This window comes from Danio rerio, chromosome 6, assembly GCF_049306965.1.
Source record: "Danio rerio strain Tuebingen ecotype United States chromosome 6, GRCz12tu, whole genome shotgun sequence".
Taxonomy (NCBI): Eukaryota; Metazoa; Chordata; class Actinopteri; order Cypriniformes; family Danionidae; genus Danio; species Danio rerio.
This window is the reverse complement of record NC_133181.1, coordinates 13,033,865-13,057,916: the sequence shown is the minus strand read 5'-3', so window position 1 is coordinate 13,057,916 and position 24,052 is coordinate 13,033,865. Positions and strand designations below refer to the sequence as shown.

Here is a 24,052-nt window from a genome sequence, read left to right as displayed (position 1 = left end):
AAAGGTATAGCTTGCATTTGACAGAACAGCTTCCAAAATCTTTTCTTGTTCAGTGCTGGATTTGGCTAAAAAACTCGTCCAACTGATGAAGCTGTGGATTGGGAGCCACAACCTGAAAGTATTTTTGTTTGTTAAAATTTATCAACTACATGCAAAGTTTCTAGCCTTAACAGTATGTTGTAGCGAGCACTTAAACAAGGATGTAAACAATGGTAAATGCTGTTTGGCATTGCTAACAATTTAGATAAAAATTCATATTTATCCATCAAACGGCTGTAAACATTCACAGTCTTCAGCAGTGCTGCAGTGTCTCTCTATGCGGTCACTTAGCGTGCCTTTCTACATTACAAAGTCATAAAAGATATGTGAACATTTCATATTACTTACACTTGCTTATAATCTGAATATACAGTTGAAGTCATAATTATTAGCCCTGTTTATTTTTTCCCCAATTTCTGTTTAATGGAGAGAAGATTTTTTTCAACACATTTCTAATCATAATAGTTTTAATAACTCATTTCTAATAACTGATTTATTTTATCTTTACCATGATGACTGTAAATAATATTTGACCAGATATTTTTCAAGACACTTCTATACAGCTTAAAGAGACATTTAAAGGCTTAACTAGATTAGTTAGGTTAACTAGGCAGGTTAGGGTAATTAGTCAAGTTATTGTATAACAATGGTTTGTTATGTAGACTATTAAAAAAAATTGCTTAAAGTTTTAATTGCATACTGCAATTAAAACAAATTATTTAATACAATAAAAACAATAAACCAATTAAATTATTTAAAAACTTTAATGAAATGCCAATTATACTGATATATCCTTCTCCCTCCCTGTTTAATGTTCCTAATTTGTGTGAGTTTTTCTCTAAACTCTGTGTGTGTGTGTGTGTGTGTGTGTGTGTGTGTGTGTGTGTGTGTGTGTGTGTGTGTGTGTGTGTGTGTGTGTGTGTGTGTGTGTGTGTGTGTGTGTGTGTGTGTGTGTGTGTGTGTGTGTGTGTGTGTGTGTGTCTGTGTGTCTGTGTGTCTGTGTGTGTGTGTCTGTGTGTGTCTGTGTGTCTGTGTGTCTGTCTGCCTGTCTGTCTGTCTGTGTCTGTGTTTAAATCTGTGTGTGTATGTTAGGGGGTGGGCGGGGGTGTTAGATACACATGTTCATCCACTTACAGCAGCAGCAGATTGTGTTTGTTCCTCACAGAGATCACAGGGGTGGCTTGTAATCTCTCCACCGCAAATGAGCCAAACACAGCCCTAAACGAGTCTCTTTCTCTCTGCAGCCACCAGCAGCACAAAGCTGGAGGAGCTGCGCTATCTGGACGAGCAGAGGAACGCTCCGCAGCGCTCCTCCATGCGTTTGCCCTGGCATGGAGCTCACACGGGCGGCCGCAGCCAAGAGACCAAAGGTGCCTGTGAACCACTACACACATACTGAATGAGATGCAAACACAACACTTGACCTGTATTATTGCTATTAGATGCTGTATAACGCTGTTACATGACAAACAGATGAGTAGTTCAGTTCATATATGAAGACTACTCAAAATTGTTTAAAAATCTGGGAAATTATATTCTGTTTCTTATGAGTGAACAATAACATGGAAGGACGAGTGAAATATCATCACTGTGATTATTAGCAACAAGACAATTCAGAACATTACAGTATTTTATTTTTGTTTTTATAAATATATGGAGATTGTTATTGTAGCATTATATTAAAAATATATTAGATATGATTTGGAGTTTTGGAAAATTGTTAGTTTTCAAGTAAAAACATCCATAATGTATTTTATCAGGATTTACAGAAGACACCCACTCTTATGTAATTCATTGCAATTACAGTTTATGCATCAAAAAATCATTTTGAATATTTTTAGGAGAACAATTACAGTGCATCCTAGATACTAATTAATTGTAATATTAAACTTTGCTTCTACCCTAGGTTTTGCCTATTAGTCAGCAAGAAGTCAGGGGCATTTATATATATATATATATATATATATATATATATATATATATATATATATATATATATATATATATAGATGCTTTTAAGTAATTTCTACATATATTTAGACAAATTTATAAGCAATATATATGTAAGTGGAACAATATACAGGGCTTTGCATTGAGTACACCCCATTTTGAAAATGAATATTTTTATCCATCAATTCAGGCACAGGCCACAGCCATATCACCCTGCAGCCCAAGACCGGTTACTCACTAAAGCTAAGCAGGGCTGAGCCTGGTTAGTACCTGGATGGGAGACCACTAGGGAACACCAGGTTGCTGTTGGAAGTGGTGTTAGTGTGGCCAGCAGGGGGCGCTCAACCTGAGGTCTATGTGAGTCCTAATGCCCCAGTAAAAGTGAAGGGGACACTACACTGTCAGTGGGCGCCGTCTTTCGGATGAGACGTTAAACCGAGGTCCTGACTCTCTGTGGTCATTAAAAATCCCATGGCACTTCTCGTAAAGAGCAGGGGTGTAACCTCGGTGTCCTGGCCAAAGTCCCTCTATCGGCCCATTCGATCATGGCCTCCCAATCATCCCCTTCCACTGAATTGGCTCTATCACTGTCTCTCCACTCCACCAATAGCTGGTGTGTGGTGAGCGCACTGGCGCCGTTGTCCTGTGGCTGCCGTCGCATCATCCAAGTGGATGCTGCACACTGGTGGTGGTGTGGAGAGACCCCCCCTCATGATTGTGAAGCGCTTTGGGTGTATGGCCATACACAATAAATGCGCTATATAAATACACATTACATTACATTACATTACAGGCAATTTACAGATTTATTAAACAGATTTATTAAACAGATATATTTATCAAAATAATATTTTAATTTCAGTACGTCTTTAGAACTAGAAAGATAATGTAATTAAATTTATGCAAATATTGAGGAAAAAATTGCAAAGTAATTTCAACAAAATTTAAATATTTTTTATTTTTGTCTTGATTTTTGCTTTTTTTTCTCCTATATTTAAATTCGGGTGTTCACGTTTTTGGACCATTATCATTATCAATTTATTTTGTTAGATAAGCTCCAGATTTGGCTTCAGCACTGACTAATTTAATGTTTATGCACAAATATAATATTGTAAAGCTTCATTTAGAAAATATTAATTTAAATGAAAGATTTGTGAGGGATCTGCTTATGCTGAGCACTGTATACTGTAATAGTGGTCACAATATATAAAAGTGGTGCTTGGAGAATATATATTTGCATAAATATGTATGTTTATATATATTAAACTAATACATACATATTTTTCGTATTTTAAAATATTTTAGTCATATCTCGCAATTAAGGCAACAACTTGTTAAAAGCAAATTGGTGTCATATATATATATATTTTTATTTTTTGACCTTTTTTCACAAAGGTTTTTAAAAGCATGAAAGTGGACATATTACTTCCATTTTTTTCGATGTATAACAAATCACTTCTGTAAAGTTTATGCAGATTCCTAAATGTCTCTGACTCGTATATACAGTTGAAATCAGAATTATTAGCTGCCTTTTTAAATAAGTTTTTATACATTTCCCAAATGATGTTTAAAAGAGCAAGGAACTTTTCACAGTATGTCTGATTATATTACTTCCTCTTTAATCAGTTTATTTTGGCTATAATAAAATCGTTTTTTTAATTTTTTAAAAAACATTTTAAGGTCAAAATTATTAGCCCCTTTGAGCAATATAATTTTTTCGAAAGTCTACAGAACAAACAATTGTTATACAATAACTTGCATAATTACCCTAACCTGCCTAGTTAACCTAATGAACCTAGTTAAGCCTTTAAATGTCACTTTAAGTTGTATAAAAGTGTCTTAAAAATAGTAAAATATTATTTACTGTCATCATGACAAAGATAAAATAAATCAGTTATTAGAAATGAGTAAATAAAACAATTTTGTTTAGAAATTTTGTTTTGTTTAAATCTGCTCTTAGTAACAGAAATTGGGGGAAAAATGAACAGGGGGGCTAATAATTCTGACTTAAACTGTAAATAATAATAAAAATGATAAATAAACCACAAATTGAATGCAATTATATTTAAATTTGAAATTTCAGTTTCTTCGTTTTTACAATTGTTAGTTAGCTTATGTGTTTGAGTTAAAGATCATTTTATTTTGATGTAATATTCCATGAAACATCAGATATTTCTCTTTTGACAATGCAGCAAAATAAAAGCATTTTTGTGTTTATTTTCATGTTTACTGTGAGCAATTCAAAGGTTCATTTTTATTTCTGCATAAATGCATCCCGCATTGATTTGGCTTTGAGAGTGTGTGTATGTGTGTGTGTGTGGTTTGTTTTAACACTCATGTTGTTCGATTCCCGCAGCTCGTCTCACACCCTACAAACCAGTGGACATCATGCTTAAACCCCTGCTGTTTGAGGTCCCCAGTGTCTCTATGGATGCTGTGTTTGTGGGCCGTGATTGGCTGTTTCAGCGGCTGGAGGAGGTGCTTGCGGGTGGAGGAGATGCCGATGAGGGTAAAGGCGCTGTGATCATCGGTAACGTCGGTTTTGGAAAGACAGCAGTGATTTCACGGCTGGTGGCTCTCAGTTGTCATGGTGGACGAATGAGACAGATCGCCTCCAGCAGTCCTGAAGCTACACCTCAGAGTAAGAGGACAACTGTGGAAGAGTTTGACATTTTAATCAGATTTATGCATTTTAGGAGTATAAAAAAGACGAAACATGAAAGTCTCTGACCCGTATATGCAGTTGAAATAAAAATTATTAGCCCCCCACCCCCCCCCCCCCCCTTTTTTTTTTTCTTTTTAAATATTTCCCAAATGATGTTTAACAGAGCAAGGAAATTTTTACAGTATGTCTGATAATAGTTTGTCTTCTTTATTTGTTTTAATTCAGCTAGAATAAAAGCAGTTTTTAGGTCAAAATTTATAACCCCGTTTTAAGGTATATATATTTTTTGATATTCTACAGAACAAACCATCGTTATACAATAACTTGCTTAAATATCCTAACCTGCCGAGGTAACCTAATTAACCTAGTTAAGCCTTTAAATGTCACTATAAGCTGTATAGAAAGTAGAAATAAAAATGAATTCCTGGATCACTTGTATATGTCATGACTTAAGTTAAACACATAGAACTAATTAAAACAAACAAACAAACAAAGATATATATATATATAGTGTACATTCAGCACTTATAGTGACTGTTATTTATATTTATGTGCTGTAATAACTTGAATTTCTGAAATAATTTGGGAATTGTGTTTGTGTTGTAGATCGAGGGTCAGATGCTGCTCAAAGCAGTCAGCTGAACCCTGCATCACAGAGTCCCATTCGCTGCCCCTCGACCCCAGAGACACACCGGCACAGAGAGGGCGCCGTCAAACGCCTGGCTGGCAAGGTACGCACTTTAGCTCTGTTCAGGTAGTTTTCCCTTAGCAGGTTGTGTAAATCCATGTTTAGCCTTGTAACAACAACCGTAATGTTTCAGGAATGACAACTGCATTTAATGTTTCACAAAATTGAAGTTATTTTTTTATACTTTTATAATAGATATATAGGTGCCTTAAAGGGACATTTCACCCAAAAAAAAAAAAATTACCCACTATTTACTCACCCTTAAGTAGTTACAAACCATATATATATATATATATATATATATATATATATATATATATATATATATATATATATATATATATACACAGTACAGACCAAAAGTTTGGACACACCTTCACATTCAAGAGATTGTTTTTTTCATGACTATGAAAAATGTAGATTGACACTTAAGGCATCAAAACTATGAATTAACACATGTGGAATTATATACATAAAATATGTCCTATGATGTTCACCTTTTGCTTTGATTACTGCTTTTCACACTCTTGGCATTCTTTTGATGAGCTTCTAGAGGTAGTCACCTGAAATGGTGTAATATATATATATATATATAGTTACTAGTTACTTCTCAAAAATAGTAACTGGGTCAGTAACTGAGTTACATTATTATAAAAGTAACTAATTACCATGAAAAGTAACTATTGCGTTACTTTAAAACAATCTACTGTCAAATGACTCTAAAATAAATATAAAGCTTTGTACAGTAGTACACACTATTTTAATGTTGTTCTGGGACAATGTGAGAGTAAACCATCAAATTCAACATATCCTTACATTATTATTACTATAGTTGTACAATAAAACACAATAGATGGTTTAGAACATATAGAAACTGTATTACTGGTTTTGATATTATTTTGTTAATTCTGTGTTTGCAGTGGAAAAACATAAAGTTTTTGTTGCGTTGATGTTGTGGCTTCGCATCCTCTTTTGGTAGCAGAGCTCATATCATCACCTGTATTCTTAGCCACTAATTTCATGATGATGTCAAGTGCTTCATTAGATTAGAATGACTTATCACCAACACAAATAGACTCTTTTTTTCCTGGGCATAAGTTGCATTAAACAAACATTCTTGCCTTTCATTTCAACGAGGGAAAAGTAGTGTTTTTCCTGTTTGGTTCTATTGGCTGGCTGAGAGAGACACTGCTCGCATGAAAACCACTTTGGTGTCCTCAATTATAGTAACGTGCATTTTATTGTCTGTAACAGTAACAACGTTGTAACAGGGGAAACGTCATTGGATTGATTACTCGTTACTGACAAACGAGTAAACCCATTTTTATAGTGCAGTTATGTCCATCACTGATGCCATGAAAGTCATTTTTTTGTATATCTTTGTGTTCAACAGAACAAAAAGCTCTAACCGAATTTGCACCAGTCATGGTTGAGTAAATGATGGCAGATCTTTCATTTTTGGGTGATCTATACCTTTAGTTTGCTGTAGATGATGGACTTATCTGATATCTGGACCTTAATCAATTACCTTCTTCAATTATTGCACATGCAATTCTTGTTTTATCAATGGATTTTGTGCCACGCATTCAGAACACCTCAACTTTAATAGCGCCCACTGCCAAACAATTTTTTTAGATCAAGTCATTTTAAAACTAGACGCCCTTTAAAATTGTTTGCAGCCAAATAAAGAGATTCCACTGAGCAGCTTTTCTGTATTTATAAATACACAGGAAGTTTTATGTGATGTTTTAGATGTGTCATTCCATGACAGAGACAAACTCCACATTTGCCACATGCATATTCAACACTTGCCAGTGTGTGTGCGTGTGTTTTCCATTTACATCTGGACCCGAACCTTCTCTGTTAAATCTTCAAGTCACATCTTTTTAATCAGCCATCTGTCAGTAGAAAGTCGTTTCAGGCCACAATTTCATTCTCACTTCTGTTCAAAAGCCTGGTTTCTTCAGTGTTTTAGAACGATTTGGGACTCATGATATTCAAACAAACCATAAAGGGGTTATATCATGAGGAATCATATTTTCCTTGATCTTTGAGATAAAAGAGCTCTGCGAGTTTTGAAAACCTGCAGTGCTGTAACTTTCAAAACCAAAACTTTCCTGCCCAGAGGAAGAACACACAATGAAGCTTTAAAAAAAAGACACATTCTGTACCACCTGTGCTTTCTGCAAACATAACTTATCAACACATCTGCTGTATATAATTCTTTAAAAGTACACATTTAAATAGTGAGCATATTCTCCTTTTGGAATAAGGGATGAATAGCAACAAGCCCACATTTAAACAGTGGCTGTCATAAAAACTTGCCTTTTTTCCAAACATGGCAAGGACTGTTTAATAAATGAGACATCAGTAACAATTAAAATGTAGTATAAATATTTTTCTCTTTAGATTTTGTTGTTAACTAATGAGTTTTTGATACTAAGTCTATATTCAGAGGTATATATTGAGTGTTATGTGTTTGTCACTGACATCATTCCGCTGTTGAATTTCGCAGATTGCATGAGAAGAAATTAATTTCAATTAGTTGTATTGTTTGTTTTAACATATTTTACAACGTTCATTCATGTTTTTTAAAGTGATGGGGTTAATGGGATTAATTACATCCAAAATTAAACGTGTTTTACGTAATATATGTGTGTGTACTATGTATATTTTTTATGTTTGTTATGTATATTTCTATGTATATTTTTTAATATACACAAACTTTCTTATATTTGAGAAAATGTTTATTTATATTTTATATCTGATTATATTTATAGTTGAAATCAGAATTTTAAACCCCTCTGAATTATCAGCCACCGTTTATTTTTTCCCCAATTTCTGTTTAACAGAGAGACAATTTTTTCAACACTTTTACGAACATAATAGTTTTAATAACTCATTTCTAATAACTGATGTATTTTATCTTTGCCATGATGACAGTAAATAATATTTAACTAACTATGTTAATTAGGTTAACTAGGCAGGTTAGGGCAATTACACATTGTTCTGTAGACTATCAAATTTATTAATCTATTATCGGGCTAATAATTTTGACCTTAAAATAATTTTTTTTTTAAATCCAAAACTGCTTTTATTCTAGCCGAAATAAAACAAATAAGACTTTCTCCAGAAGAAAAAATATTATCAGACATACTGTGGAAATGTCCCTGCTCTGTTAAACATCATTTGGGAAATATTTATAAAAAAAATTTTTAAAAAAATAAAAAGGGAGCTAATAAGTCTGACTTCAACTGTAATTTGTGTATGTTTTCTGAAGAAAAACTGGCTTTTTAAATAAAGGAAACAGTAAAAAAACAAACAAAAACAAATTTTAATGGCAATATGTAATTGCTTCCTGGAAAAATACATTCCTCTGTAAAACTTCTTGGTTTTTTTTTTTACACTGAGCTTAAATTAATACGGTTATGAATACTTATGTACATGTGATTTTTCAGGTTTTTTTTATTTTTGATATATTTGCAACAATTTCAAAAAATCTTTTTTCACATTGTCATTATCGGGTATTGTGTGTAGAATTTGGAGGAAATACATGAATTTAATCCATTTTGGAATAAGGCTGTAACATAACAAAAATGTAGAAAAAGTAAAGCACTATGAATACTTTTCGGATGTAATAGTAATAAGAAGTATTGGTATCTGTAACATTAAAATTGTTACAGAAAGTTTTGGTACTGTATATTGTGTGTGTGTGTGTGTGTATGTGTAAATAAATAAATATATATATATATATATATATATATATATATATATATATATATATATATATAATATATTTATTTATTTATTTATTTATTATTATTTTTTATTTATTTATTTTTTTTACATTTTTTAAATTTATTTATAAAATAACGTGGTGTCACTCTTCCCTACCAATGGTGCTAGTTGTATCCACAATATATCTACAGTAGGCTTCCAATGTTTTTGGGAAATGCAGCCAAGAACTGTCAGGATATTTATTCACTTTCAAATGCATTTGGTTCGTAAATAATGATAGAAATCAAACTAATCAGCCACTATAAACAACTCTCTAAAACTCTTAATCTTCTCCTCTCTGTTGTAGGTGGTGGCGTATCACTACTGTCAGGCTGATAACACATACACATGCCTGGTCCCTGAGTTTGTGCACAGTGTGTCTGCATTACTGTGCAGAGCTCCTCTTCTCAATGCATATCGAGAGCTGTTACTCAGAGAAACACACTTGCAGAGTCTGCTCAGCTTACGCTCCTGCGTCCAGGACCCTGCAGCCGCTTTCCGAAAGGGAGTTCTGGAGCCTCTCACACTTCTGCGCAAAGGTGAGACGCATCGCATGCTGCTGTCATTAATCACATCATCAAATAAAAACTAAATATGTTTGCTCAGGGGTAATGGGGGGGAGAAGAGCGCTCTTGCCTCATATAATCTGGCCCTGTATGGATGTGAACAGATGGTCCTCAGAAACGGCTTGGATCACAAGGAACGACAGATGAAGGACTTAACAGGAATTTTGGAGAATGAGGCTTGGGCAAATTTCGAGTATGGAAATGAAGATGGAGCTGACGCTCTGAACTCTTGATACAAAAAAAACAACAACAGAAAATAAGTGTTTTTGGTTTGTAACATCAGATTAAAGATAAAATAATGAGAGGGAAAACAGAATTTACATATGTTTATGTCAACATAACTCGATGACATCTGTATATAGGGCTGTGCAATTCAGTGAAAATATTTAATTACGTTTTTTTTTTTTTTTTGATATTGTGATTACGATTCGATTTGCAATTCAGTTTTTTAGTTCAATCACACCTTATTTAGCCACCTGTTGTGCTTTTTGGGAGCTGGTTGTTGTATTTCCACGTGTTGTGACTACAATTCAGCGACAGCTCCTACAAATGACCTGCTTTTGTTTGGTGTCTGTGACTTTGAAACGAAATATTCCCAAATGACCAACATGCCGTTTTTCTTTGATATAATTTATCTTTTAATGCTTTCAAAGCAGCAGACGCCATCATCACACTTGTCTGCGCTTTCCTGTTTGTTTTTTGATTGTGGGTTTTCCGCATAGTTCTGTTGCACTGTTCTGTCACACACAGACGGCGTAATTAATGATGTATATCAATATAATAATATACATTAGCTAATCAATATAAATATATATCATTTAATCGCAACGTTTCAAATCGTGATTGCCATTCAATTTCGATTACTTGCACAGCCCTACATTTCACAAGGGCAAATGATATTTTTTTCTAATTCTATGATTTATCACAGATCATAATAAATGTATTCTTCTTTATTTTTTATTAAAACAAATACGTTGTGGTTTATTAAACCATTCTTATTTTGAACAAATCCCATACTCAAGGAGCCAGCTCTTTTGTGAAACGTTGTTTTTTAATCTTTTTTTTTTTTTTTGAAGAAAAGCAATACACAAATAAAAAAATGCATTAAACATAGATGTTGCGTTTTTGAAAAGGGCATTATGTATACTGCAGGTTAACTATGTACAGTGTTTAATGTAAACGAGTACACCTCATTTTGAAAATGAAGATTTTTATCTATTTTTGTGAATGTTCAACTACCCCGCCAAAAAAAAAATGGATTGCATTTCTTAATTTTTAATGCCGCTAGTTAACACACTCAATGCATTTTTTCATTACATCCCATAATTTCATATACTATAAAAAAAATCTGAAAATATAAAGACCATTTTATTTAAAAAAGCATGCCATAAAATATTTCAGATTCCCATTTAACATATATTCTTCTTTTATTTATTTATTTATTTATTTTTTAAAATAAAACTAAATTTAAGTGTTGTAGTGCTACAGGATTAAGTTTGTTTGACTTTTTATTTATTTATTTTTTTTTGTAAACAAACAATGCTGTTTGTAAGCCATTATTTAAAGCAGTCATTCTTTAAATAAATCAACTATTTGGTAGAGGGGCAGTCAAAGCGATATAGGTAATATATTTTGGTGCATTTGAAAAAAAACTGATTTATTAAATGTATATATTTGTTTAAATAGTATTTTAGGCATCAAACAATTTTAGAAATAGAACGTCATCTACAGTATAATCAAACGCTATTTAATTCTAAATAATGATCTCAGTGTTGTATACTGTAAGTACTTTCTTATTGCAGTAATAATAATAAATACGGCGGGCTTGAATGGCAAATGTTACTTCAGAATATGTGGAGATGCTTTTAAGGGTATCCTTGACTTTCTCTCTCCATTTTCCAGTCAAAAGAATCTTTGAAAAATAAGTGTTGGCCGTGTTTCAGTTTCCTTGATTCACAGCCAAATTTCATTCAGTATTTTTCTGTTTTGGTATTAGATGCACTTATTCTGTGATACAATCAAATGGTTGTGGATAAAGCCCTACTTTTGCTTTTTAAAATGTACAGTTTCTTTTCAAAACCCTAAATTTAACTACAGATTGTGACATCAAAGGAATACTTTACCTTAAAAGTATTATAATGCCATTATTATCAGCCGCATGCTGTTCCAACACCACTTACTTTCTTTTGTAGCAGTAAGTGTAGCAGGTGTTAGGCAGAAGGCTTAATCTGCTTTTCACAATAAAAGTAAACTTGTTTTGGGGCTTAAATATGACACATTTTTCATTTTTATGTGAAAAAATAAGATATTTATTTGTCAAGTGGTAAAAACTGTGAGTTTCTCTACACACTGCTGGGACTTTTTCCTACTCAACATATGGTGGAAGAAAGAAGCTTGCGGGGTTTTATTGTGCTGAGTTTTTTAAAAGCACCTATAGTACACATTTGGGATTAAACATTGTTCCTGTTATTTATTTATTTTTTTCTAAACAAAAACCGAAACACCCACGTTATGCCAGGACACAAACTCTAAAGAGAGTCTGGACCACATTTGACTTAAAGTACGTCTTTAACATGTTGTTTGTGTTTTGTTGTGCAGAGCGGAAGATTCCTGAGGAGGATTACATCATCCTTGTGGATGGACTAAATGAGGCAGAGTTCCACAAACCAGATTATGGAGACACCATCGCCTCCTTCGTCACCAAAATCATCTCCAAATTTCCTGTTTGGCTCAAGCTGATTGTGACTGTCCGGGCCAACCTGGTGGTAATGTTTATTTAGATAACTATTATTCTTATTATTATTAGTTTTTGCACCCTTAAACTATACCCTAAATAAGTCACTAATATATACCTCAAGGGATTTTAAAACATGAACTATTATTACACTCCTTTCAGGGGTAAGTTTAGGGTTGAGGTGGGGTAGGTGTTAAACAGAATTTCAAAGGTAATTTAATAAATAATATGAATAATACTCTGTATAATTACTGTTTTACATTACTGTACAATAGAATACAGCTAATTGGTAATGTGATTGGTAATGTGTTTGTGTGGGTTTACTCAGGGTGCTTCGATTTCCCCCACTGTCCGAAGACACGAGGTATAGGTGAATTGAATAAACTAAATTGGCCGTAGTGTATGTGTGTGAATATGTGTGTATGGATGACACCCAGTACTGGGTTGCAGCTGGAAGGGCATCCGCTGTGTGAAACATGCTGGATAAGTTGGCGGTTCATTGCGTTGTGGCGGCCCCTGAATAAAGGGTGAAGGAAAATGAACGAATGAATGAACTTCTGGTCGTAACTGTATCCCTTTCTAGCAACAATCGTGCTCAAACTCAGTCCTGGAGATCCGGTCTCCTCCATACTTTAGCTTACACTTGCTTCATTTCACACCTACGAGAATCTTTCTAGCATACCAAAGCCTATTGAAAACCAGCCTGAATAATTAGCCTGGCATAACAGCTAAAGCTAACGTTGCTTCTGTGTCATTATGCAGAGAAGGAAACTAAAAGCAGCTATCTGATTGGCTTCATGATTGGCTTGTCATGCTTCACATGACAAGTTAGCTTAATGGGTTTTCCAATGGTAGGTAATACAGCCATTTTCATCTCCCCCTTAGTATGAGTCTGTGTCCGAAAACGCATACTTTGATGCTATATAGCAGGGGGGCTCAAACCTGTTCCTGGAGATCTACCTTTAGTTCAGCTCAACCCTAATCAAACACACCTGAACCAATTAATCAGATCCTGAACAGCACTGGATAATTGGAGGCAGGTGTGTTTGATAAGGGTGGCAACTGAAATCTGCAGGAAGGTAGATCTCCAGGACCAGGGTTGAGCATCCCTGCTATATAGTATGAAACTGCTAGCTCTCTGCAACTCTCACATGGTCGCCTACTGAAGCTAAGCAGAGCTGCGCCCTTTAGGTAACTGGAAGGGAGACCACATGGGAAAGCTAGGAAGTGGTGTTAGTGAAACCAGCAAGGGATGCTCAACTTGTGGTCTTTGTGGGTCCTTACGCCTCTGTATAGTGAAGAGGATATTGATGGGGGTTCTACACTGCTCAGTGAGTGTCGTCTTCCAGATGAGACTTTGAACTGAGGCCCTGACTCTCTGTAGTCGTTAAAAATCCCAGGATGTAAAAGTTCCCCCCCCAAAAAAAAATGTGTAAAGCGCATTGAGTGTCCATCAAAGCTCTATATAAATGTAAGGAATTATTGTTTATTGTTATTATAATATGTTGAATATGTTATAATATGTTAAAAACATTGAATTCATAGTATTCGAAAAACAGTATGCAAGAAGCACCCATATGACCTACTACTTCTGGCGAGATTCTGAAGTGCGCATCTAATGGACACTAGGCTATCCTATGATTCCCCATGAGACAGCTCATGAGTGGGAGTGAAGTAACGCAATAGACGCGGTTAGGTCCCGTGATAATAACAGATGGCGGATATAGTACATCGGAGTTTAATTTATACTACTTGCATTTATATTATATAGTATATTAACATACTTTTCTAATGGCCATGTAGTAAATTCAAATGTATTAACTACTCGAGTAGTGGGCGATTTTGGACGCAGCTAGAAAGCTATGCCTAGCTACATTATCTGATTCAGGTGTGTTTAGTTAGGGTTGGAACTAAACTCTTCAGGACACCGGCCGTCTGCAGGTCCGAGTCGGGACACCTCTGCCTCAAGCGAAAAATGAAGAAGAAGAACGTGCCATGAGTAGCCTATATAAGCCTTTACTTGCCACGCAACTGACGTTGGTTCCATTCATACTACTTGCATTCATACTATATAGAAAGTGCTTATCTAATGGTCGTGTAGTAAATTCAAATGTAATACATACTCAAGTAGTAGTGGAACTAAACTCTCTGGGACGCCCGCCATACAAAACACGAGTTTGGATACCCGTGCTTCAAGCCAAAAGTGAATAACTTGCAATGAGTACATAAGCCTTCACTTGTCCTAAAATTATAATAGTATAAACCCAGACCATTTGGTTGGTTTTATAAAAAGCTATCTTGTTGAGTGTCCTGATGTGCCTTAAGTAATATGGTAATTTTTGGATGCTGGTCAGTGGCTAGTATGTTTTGTGTGTGTAATCCATGTCTGATCAGAGCTGGACTCTGGCCTGTATGAACCGAGCTTATGTAAGAGGGGATAAGAGCTGTGATGCAACATCGCAGATGCTACGCGTGTCCCTATACTCTTTCCACACACGTACGCCGTCTCTTTCTCTCTCGCTCACTACTTCTCAGAGCAGTGACCCAAAAGTGCCAGACAACCCACACAAGCAGGCTGCCGGTGTTTATTCGACAACATTAATTCTGAAGTTGTTTTAAACGTGAAAACATTTGTCATGTTTTGCATACAGATGATGCGCAGTAAGATGAAAACGAACAGACTTCTTTCTTTCGGTCCTTGTAGTATTCATTAATTTCCCCTCTTGTAGTCATCAAGAGCTCCCTGTTGTCAGAAGTCACAGTACAAAACCGTAATCTGAATGAAATTGTAATTATTCAAGAAATAGGGGTTTCTTGGGGAAGGCTGGTGGTCGTTACTCTTGTGCTGTAGTGCAGAACAGCGGCTTTAAGTGAAGGTTCATCCTTTAAAATCCCAGCCTTTTTTCTTTTTTAATTGGATGTCTTTCCATTAAGCAGGCGGAAAGCTCTGTCGCTTTTTAATGCAAACTGTATCTCAGTTATGCAGTAATTTGGTTGAAAATACCCATTTTGTGAAGTTTTGTCCTCTTGGATTTGCAGTCATGTGCTCCAAGTAACATGTAGGAAGAAAATAAACAAAGGAAATTGTCACAGAGAGGACCCGTCTTGACTCCCTAAGCTTTTGTGTCAAGTTTCTTAATATATCGGAAATGTTTTATTCTGAAGTTGATTACAGATTATAGTTAATTAAATGTTGTTTCATTGTGAAGTGCACTACCTGACAAAAGTCTTGTCGTCCATTCCGGTTGTAAGAGTAACAAACAATAACTTGACTTCTAGTTGAACATTTAGAAAAGTGTCATAAGGTAGATTTTTCTGATGAATCATCTGTTGAACTGTATCTCAATCATCATAAATACCACAGAAGACCTATTGGAACCTGCATAGGCCCAAAATTCTCACAGAAATCAAGTTTGGTAAAAGAAAAATCATGGTTTGGGGTTACATTCAACATGGGGGCGTGCGAGAGATCTGCAAAGTGGATAACAGCCTGAGGTATCAAGACATCTGTGTTGCTTGTTACATTATAAACCACAGGAGAGGGCAAATTCTTCAGCAGGATAGCGCTCCTTTTTATACTTCAGCCTCCACATCAAAGTTCCTGAAAACAAAGAAGGTCAAGGTTCTTTTGGATTGGCCAGCCTAGTCACCAGACATGAACATTATTGAGCATGTCTGGGGTAAGATGGAGGTGGAGGCATTGAACATGAATCTAAAGAATCTTGATGAACTCTGGGAGTCCTGCAAGAACGCTTTCTTTGCCATTCCAGATGACTTATTAATTAGCTTTTTGAGTCACTGCAGAGATGTATGGATGCAGTCCTCCAAGCTCATTAAAGTCAGACTCAATATTCATTATTTTTCCACTGCTCCATGACTTTATATTCTATACTGTACATTATTTCTGTTAAGTGACAAGACTTTTGTCTAAGCAAAGTCAGACCTTAAATTAAATAATTAATTAATAAAAAAATAAATAATTAAAAATTAAGGCATAATCATATTTTATTTAGCTAAAAAAGGGTAATCTAGAGGCCTTTCATATAAGCCACTTCTGATACTAAATGATCAACTAAAAGTCAAGTTATTATTTGTTGTTCCTAAAACTTTGATAGGCAACAAGACTGACAAGTTGGGTAGTGTATTATGTGAAGCAACTTCCCAAAAATAGTAATATTTGAAAATAATAATATTTGAAATATTTGGTGGCATTTAGATTTCTTCATTAGAAAATGTGTTTTATTTAATTGTCATAGTTGTGAAATGCCATGTGAAGCAACTCCACAGTATAGTAACAATATTTGTAATATTTTGTGACATTTTGAATTTTTTCTTTAAAAAAATGTGCATTTATTTATTTATTTATTTATTTATTTATTTATTTAGTGAAATAGCATGTATAGCAACTCAACAAACATGATAACTTGTTTTACAATAATTTATTAAATGTATAATTTTTTTTTTCTTGGAAAAATATGAATTTCATTTATTTTTTAGTTAAATTGTGAAATGCCATGTGGAGCAACTCGGCAACATATTAACAATATTTGTAATATTTTGAGACATTTACTTTTTTCCTTATTTTATATGTGTTTTGTATTTTTATTTGGTTAGCGAGTTCATTTGTGACATTTTATACAGAGCAACTTCCTAAAACAATTGAAATTTAGAAAAAAATGTGTATTTAATTATTCTGTATTTTATATTAAATATCTTTATTATATAATTGTATTTAATAAATGTTAGATATGTTGTTAAATGTCATGTGGAGCAATTTCCCAAAATAATAACAATATTTGTAATATTTCAAGACATTTAATATCGTTTTACTGGTATTTAACAAGACCATTCATTTGTATTATATACACAAAAAAAATTGTTTTGCTGTTTGTTCAAACAACTTATTTAAAACGAATGGTTTTAAGGGCAACTTAGTTGTTTTATGTTCAATCCACAGCCTGTCTTCGTTTTCCTATTTTACTGCTATCCCTTCAAAACATAACAGAAACAACTCCTCTGAAAAAAAGAGAAAATAAATCAAATAAATTAAGCTCAGTTACAAAAAATGAGTAAACAAGTAAAAATAAACTGTTTAAATAGATGAAAAGTTCCCTCTAAGGAGTCAATATTCCCTCTTTCCAGTAGTTTACGGTGTATTAAAACTGATATCAACAGAACAGTGTAAGCCTTTGATATACTCTAAAACAGGAATTCAGGTCTTGTAAAAAGACTTGAGAGATCCTGCAAGTAAACATCTTAACTTCTCAAGTTTATGCAGCTAGAGATTTCAAGTCCACTTTCTCTGAAATGCCAAAAAGGTCTGTCAAAGGGGTTAGGGATTAGATTTATGATAAAAGCTTTTTAAGTGTATCACAAACACTGGACCAGAAATTTGTCAGCTGTGGGGGCAACTCCAGAACATATGGATATGGTCAGGAGGAGACGGTATGGAGCAATGACGGGCATCACTTGAAAAGGTTTTTGGAAAGGTTTTTACTAATTTGGCATTAATCAAGTGAAATCTGTGGAGCAGCCTTACATTGGATTGCATGTTCACCATCTTTAAATGTATTATTTTTTTTAAAAAAGATTTTTTTTCTTCTGTTGAACACAAATTAAAATATTTTAAAGGAAGCTGGAAATGTGTTACCATTAACTTTCATAGTATTTCTTTTTTCCTACTATGGGAGTCAATGGTTACAGGTTTCTAGCTTTTAAAAAATGTCTTAAAAGTCCAGTAAAGTGCTTTTGAAATGTGCTTTTTTTATTAGTTGATTAATGTAATCTGAACTGAATAACGAAAAGAGAGCAGTACATAGAGTATCTCCTCCCCTTTTAAAAAAGCAGCCAACAGCTTTTTGTTTTTCTCACTGCTCTGCCAGTGAGAGTGGTTGAGCTCAAGTGCATCAAATGAGAAGCAAATGAGAAGCCTCTTGAAGGGGGCGGGGCATGTCAGACACTAGGGAGCATTTGATTGGTCAAGATTTAATGAGAAGCTAAAGCATATAAAAAAGTTGATCCATTTAGGCGGAAGTGACAAACTGCAAGCTCTACATGTTTCTATCAATGTTATGTCTTCTATATGCGAATTTCGTCATTGTTTTGTACCACACTGGCTTATAGATATCCTTGAAGTCAAACATACTTATACTAACATCTAAAAAAACATGATTTTAATTTCACTGGACCTTTAAATTTGAGTAAATATTAAGTATGTGAGTAAATTTGAAATTTTTAGGTGAACTGTCCTTTTAACAAACCAGTAGTAATGTACCCTGTTTTTAATGTTATAAAAGTACTCTCAAGCAAAGGAGTTGGAGCATGTGAAACTAATCTAAAGATTATAGGAGGAGTGGACTATCATTTTGCCAAAATTCTCTGAGAGAAACAATGGGGTCTACATTTAGTGTACTTATTAAATCATAAACAGCTGATTTTAGATGTTTCTGGTCCAACATTTTTTTTAAAATGCTCAAGAAGGCATTGATACGGGATGTCACTCTATAGTGTTAAATAAGCTGGGGAAATGGCTTGGTATTACTGGCATTGTGCTCAACTGGTTTAAATCTTATTTTTTGGATCGTATGCTATTAGTGGTCATGGGAAATAATCAATCTGATTTCAGATGGGTCTGCCGTGGTGTCTCTCAGGGGTCGGTCTTAGGTCCCATACTTTTTAGCATTTATATGCTTCCACTGGGGCATATCATCAGCAAATATGGACTGGCATACCACTTTTATGCTGATGATACCCAAATTTATATCAGCTCAAAATCCAATCTGTCTGTTACTGCCTCAATCCACTTAGAGTGTGTACAGGAAATTAAAATGTGGATGCACCACAATTTTCTAAAATTGAATTGTTCTATAACAGAGGTACTCCTTATTGGCACACCAGCAGCCACTCTCAAAGATAGCGAGTTTAAATTGTATTTGGATAATACTGTCCATCTACCAAAGCACGTAACCTTGGTGTGATTTTTTTTTTTGACACTCATCTATCACTAGACTTACACATCAAGAGCATTACAAAATATGCTTTTCATCATCTGAGGAATACTGCAAAAATTAGGTCTTACCTCACTCAACCAGATGCTTAAAAAGACTCATTCATGCATTTGTCACTTCCAGGATTGACTACTGTAATGCACTCTTTGTTGGTTTACCTGCTAAACTAATCAAACGGCTGCAGTACATTCAAAACTCAGCAGCATGCATTCTCACAGGCGCTCCACCACGGCAGCACATTACTGATGTGCTTTAAAGCTTGCTTGCATTGGCTCCCAGTTCGGTCCCGTATCATTTTTAAAATGCTCACACTTGCATATAAACCTCTACATGGCACCGCTTCTGCCTATATCTGTTACATTGTCTCTCAGTACACACCTTCTCGTTCCCTGTGGCCTGCGGATACTCTCACCCTTCAACAGCCACCCTGTAGACTAAAATCAATGGGGTAGAGAGCCTTTTCTGTTGCTGCACCTAGGTTATGGAATGCTGTTCCTTATTCTATAAGAAATGCTTGATTATTCTGTTTATATTTTAGAAGTTGTTTTTTATGTATACTTGTATTTTATTGCATGTTTGATTTCTCTGTTATTGTAGCGCTTTGGGTCTTAGAAAAGCACATTATTAATAAAATGAAAAGTAGGGAAACAACTTGCTAACAAAGTGTCTGAACAATTAAAATCACATTTAAAATCTTGAATAATATACATTTTTATTTATTTGTTTATTAGTGAGTTAAAGAGCCCCTATTTTACATTATAAAAGGTCATATTTTGGATTTGAAGGTTTCCAACAACAGGCAAATATGCATGCAAGGTCAGAAAACTATTTCATTGTCTTATAATATGCATTTGCTTTTACCTACTGTATATATCCCAACGACTTCCATTTGATTTATTCAGCGATTCATTTACTCCCAAACCCTCTCCTTAGTGTGAGGCTAATCTGTGGTGATTCGTCCGATGACCCAGTCTGTTGTGATTGGTCGACTGTGTTCAGCGCGAGAAACAGAGAGATAATATGGACGCAATATGTGAATAGCCCCATATCGATTTAACCTGAGAGAGCCCTGATCTATAAAAGATGAGTGATTACAAGCTGTGCAGAGCAATTACAAGTTACAACTTACAATTAAAAACAGTACACATTTTGCAAACTATACGAAACGAGGCAACCATTTTAATCACACTTACATGTTGTGATCCGGAGGAAAAAGAAGCTGGTTCATATGAGCTGTAACAGTTACTGACAAAGTCCCTGTCAAAGTCTGACAAAGTTCCATAAATAATACTGGTCTCCATTGCTCCCTCCTTTAATAGCAAACAGCTGTTGAATCCCAAGTTGCAGGGTGGGTTATTGTTTCAAAAATCTAAAAAACAAATGACTGGAATAAACAGCACCAGTTGGCTATAATGTGGTATTGTTGTGAAAATAAACCTAAATTCTCTATTCCTTTCAGCCAAATTTCCATCTGTCAGGGATCATATTCTTCATGTCATGATCAGTCCCATGATCCCTCGTGCTCCACTAGTGTCTGAAAGGAAAGGCACGTTCGTGTTTTACCAGATCCAGTGCTAGATATCTGGTTATGTACCGTATCGACGTTATATATATATATATATATATATATATATATATATATATATATATATATATATATATATATATATATATATATATATATATATATATATATGATTATTCATTTATTTTAATTATTTTAGTAATAAATTTAATTTATTTTAATTAATTATTAACTTTTAATAATTACTTGGTTTATTCCTTCATTCATTATGTTTGCTAATGTGCGTTTAAGATGTAAGGCAATTACATCAATTACATGACATTTCTTCCAAAATTTTAAAACCCTGCATGAAAGCCAAACATATATTTTAATAACTTTTTGTGTGTGTGTGTGTGTGTGTGTGTGTGTGTGTATTTCACAGGAAGTCACCAATCTCCTTCCCTTCCCTGTCATCTCTCTGGATGATTTCCATGACAACAAGGACATAACCTCTGACCTCACCTCTTACATCCAACAGCGTATCGACCACAGCCCCGACATCATCAGCAACATTGCCATCAATGGCAAAGCCGACCCAGCAAACATCTCCAAACTCAGCTCCCACCTGATCGCCCGCAGCCAAGGCTCGTATCTTTATTTAAAACTAACCCTGGACCTCTTTGAGAAGGGTCACCTGGTCATTAAAAGCTCCAGCTATAAGGTGATACCTGTGTCTCTGTCTGAGCTCTACCTGCTGCAGTGCAACATGAAATTCCCATCAGCCTCAGCGTTTGAGCGGGTGCTGCCGCTGCTGAATGTGGCGCTGGCGTCTTTGCATCCTCTGACGGACGAGCAGCTCTTCCGGGCGCTCAACGCAGGCTTCATGACTGGAGAACTGGAGTGGGAGGATTTCCAGCAGCGCATGGACGCTCTTTCCTGCTTTTTGATCAGCCGTCGAGACAAAACGCGCATGTTCTGCCACCCGTCCTTTCGGGAGTGGCTGGTCTGGAGGGCGGATGGAGAAAGCACTGACTTCCTGTGCGACCCAAGGTAGGCAGTGACGTCATTTTTCCTGTGATGTGCTTTGAAATGTGCATTTTTTTTAATCTCAACTAAAATTAGAAGACAGGGCGGGACATTGAGTGGCTCCTCCCATTTATAAAAAAAACAGCCAATAGTGTTTTGTTTTTATCAATGCTTTGCCAGTGAGAGTGGGCTGAGCTGAAGAGCATCAAATGAAAGCAGTGTCTTGATAGGGGCGGCGCATGTCAGATGCTAGAGTGCATTTGATTGGTCAGAAGATTTGATGAGAAGTATGAGGTGACGTCAAAAACAAGTCGCTGATCCATTTAGGCAGAATTGCTTTGGATGTTTCTATCAGGTTTATATCTTCTAAATGGAAATTTTGTCACTGTTTTGAACCACACTAGGTTATAGGTAACTTTAAAACTTTATTTAAATTTCACAAGGCCTTTAATGGCCTGTTTCCACTGGATGGTACAGTATGGTATGGTTCGGTATGCTTTTATGGCCATTTACACCGTCAAAAGCTACCAAAAAGCAAACCGTATCCCTTTTTAGGTACTGTTTGCAAAAGATACCTAGCACAACAAAAGGGTACCAAAAGAATTAGAAAAATTAGCCTTGTGATTCCTGTCTAATTGAATCACACATAGAAGTAAAGAGGTAAATAGCATCGTAATGAACTACCTCAAGACATGGGCGATTTATAAATGCAGCAAACTGTTTGGACGCATTAAAAGTGTTCAAGAAGGTGTCCAAAATCTTAGACTTAGAGACTGTTTAGATGGATGTCACTGAAGAGAAGATGACAGATGATTACTGTATAATGACCCAAATGGCCATTAGGTGCAGGACGTCAACATGGCATCAGACTGATGTTGTACCCCAACATCATGGGGACGTTGCATTTTGTATGGTAATAAAAATCGGGTTGACATCAGAACCCAAAATCAACCAAATATCAAACAAGCTAGCATTTATAACCAGATTATTTAACAAAACATGATCACTGCAGTCAAATATTAGTTTATTTATTTTTTATATGTTTTTTGATATATAAAAGATAGAGAGGGTATGAAAAGGGAATTGTTTGTTTTGAAACTTTTGAATCAGAATTTGTTCAATAATAAACCCAAAACGTGGTTGTTGTTATACGGTGAGCTTGGCCAATCGTGTATTATTGGTGTCATCATCAGAGCTCGGGCAGTTGCTCTTCAGATGCTGCAAGGTCTGAATCAGTCGTCTGATCTCGGAACCCTGTCGTGGTACTTTGATGCCACATGTGACAGTCACATGGCATCGGAGCAGCATCAATCCGGACAAAATTTCTAACCAGCATGCACTACTATAATACAGATTCTGATCGATCTGCACAGCGCTGCATAAAGTCGAACGCACCTATTGACTTTTGGTCACCTGACATCACAACCTAAATCTAACCTAATATTAACGTCTCTTGACGTTGTGTCTGCTGGGCAATAACTAAATGCACTACAGAATGTTACGTTTACACACATCCACAAATTACATGTACATCAGTTGTTCACAGCGTAATACCCACTGCTTTAAGTTCTTTTGAAAGGTCTACTTTTTACTCATACTTTGAATAATATTTACAACAGATACTTTTACTCTACTTGCACTGCATTTTTAGTAGTAATGGTACTTTTTTTTTTTTTAGTAATGGTACTTTTACTTACCTTGCTACTTTTTACTTACCTTGCTTGTAGCTTTTAGAAAAACATAAATAAAAATTCCCACTTTAAATTATACATTTTTAAATATTTTTTTTAAACATTTCATTATTTGGTTGGACTCAAAAAGTGAGTAAAAAAACCCAAACCATTTTTAAATGTGTCTGCAGTTTTTACCCTAGTGCTGATTTGATTTATGGGATTTTACTAAATCTACTGATTGATAAAGAAAACCTTTTTTTCTTTTACATTGGAATAATAATTGGGAATTAATTAAAAAATGAATAAATGTGGAATTGGAATTGATCATTTGCAAAAGCAATTAACACACTGAAAATGTTTACTGATAATAATTAATCATTGCACTGAAACTACTCTGAACATCTTAGAAACTTCACAGCAATG

General features: G+C 34.9%; 1 protein-coding gene across 4 annotated transcripts in view; it reads left to right on the top strand.

Moving 5' to 3' along the window:
* tanc1a (tetratricopeptide repeat, ankyrin repeat and coiled-coil containing 1a) overlaps positions 1-24,052 on the top strand; it is a 161,150-nt gene that overhangs the window by 102,899 nt on the left and 34,199 nt on the right. For all 4 annotated transcript variants that reach the window (XM_001920196.7, XM_005165845.5, XM_073953756.1 and 1 more), the window contains 6 exons: positions 1,284-1,409; positions 4,346-4,630; positions 5,261-5,385; positions 9,427-9,658; positions 12,284-12,450; positions 21,373-21,980. In XM_001920196.7, coding sequence (XP_001920231.2) covers positions 1,284-1,409; positions 4,346-4,630; positions 5,261-5,385; positions 9,427-9,658; positions 12,284-12,450; positions 21,373-21,980 — 1,543 coding nt within the window. The remainder of the gene's footprint in view (positions 1-1,283; positions 1,410-4,345; positions 4,631-5,260; positions 5,386-9,426; positions 9,659-12,283; positions 12,451-21,372; positions 21,981-24,052) is intronic.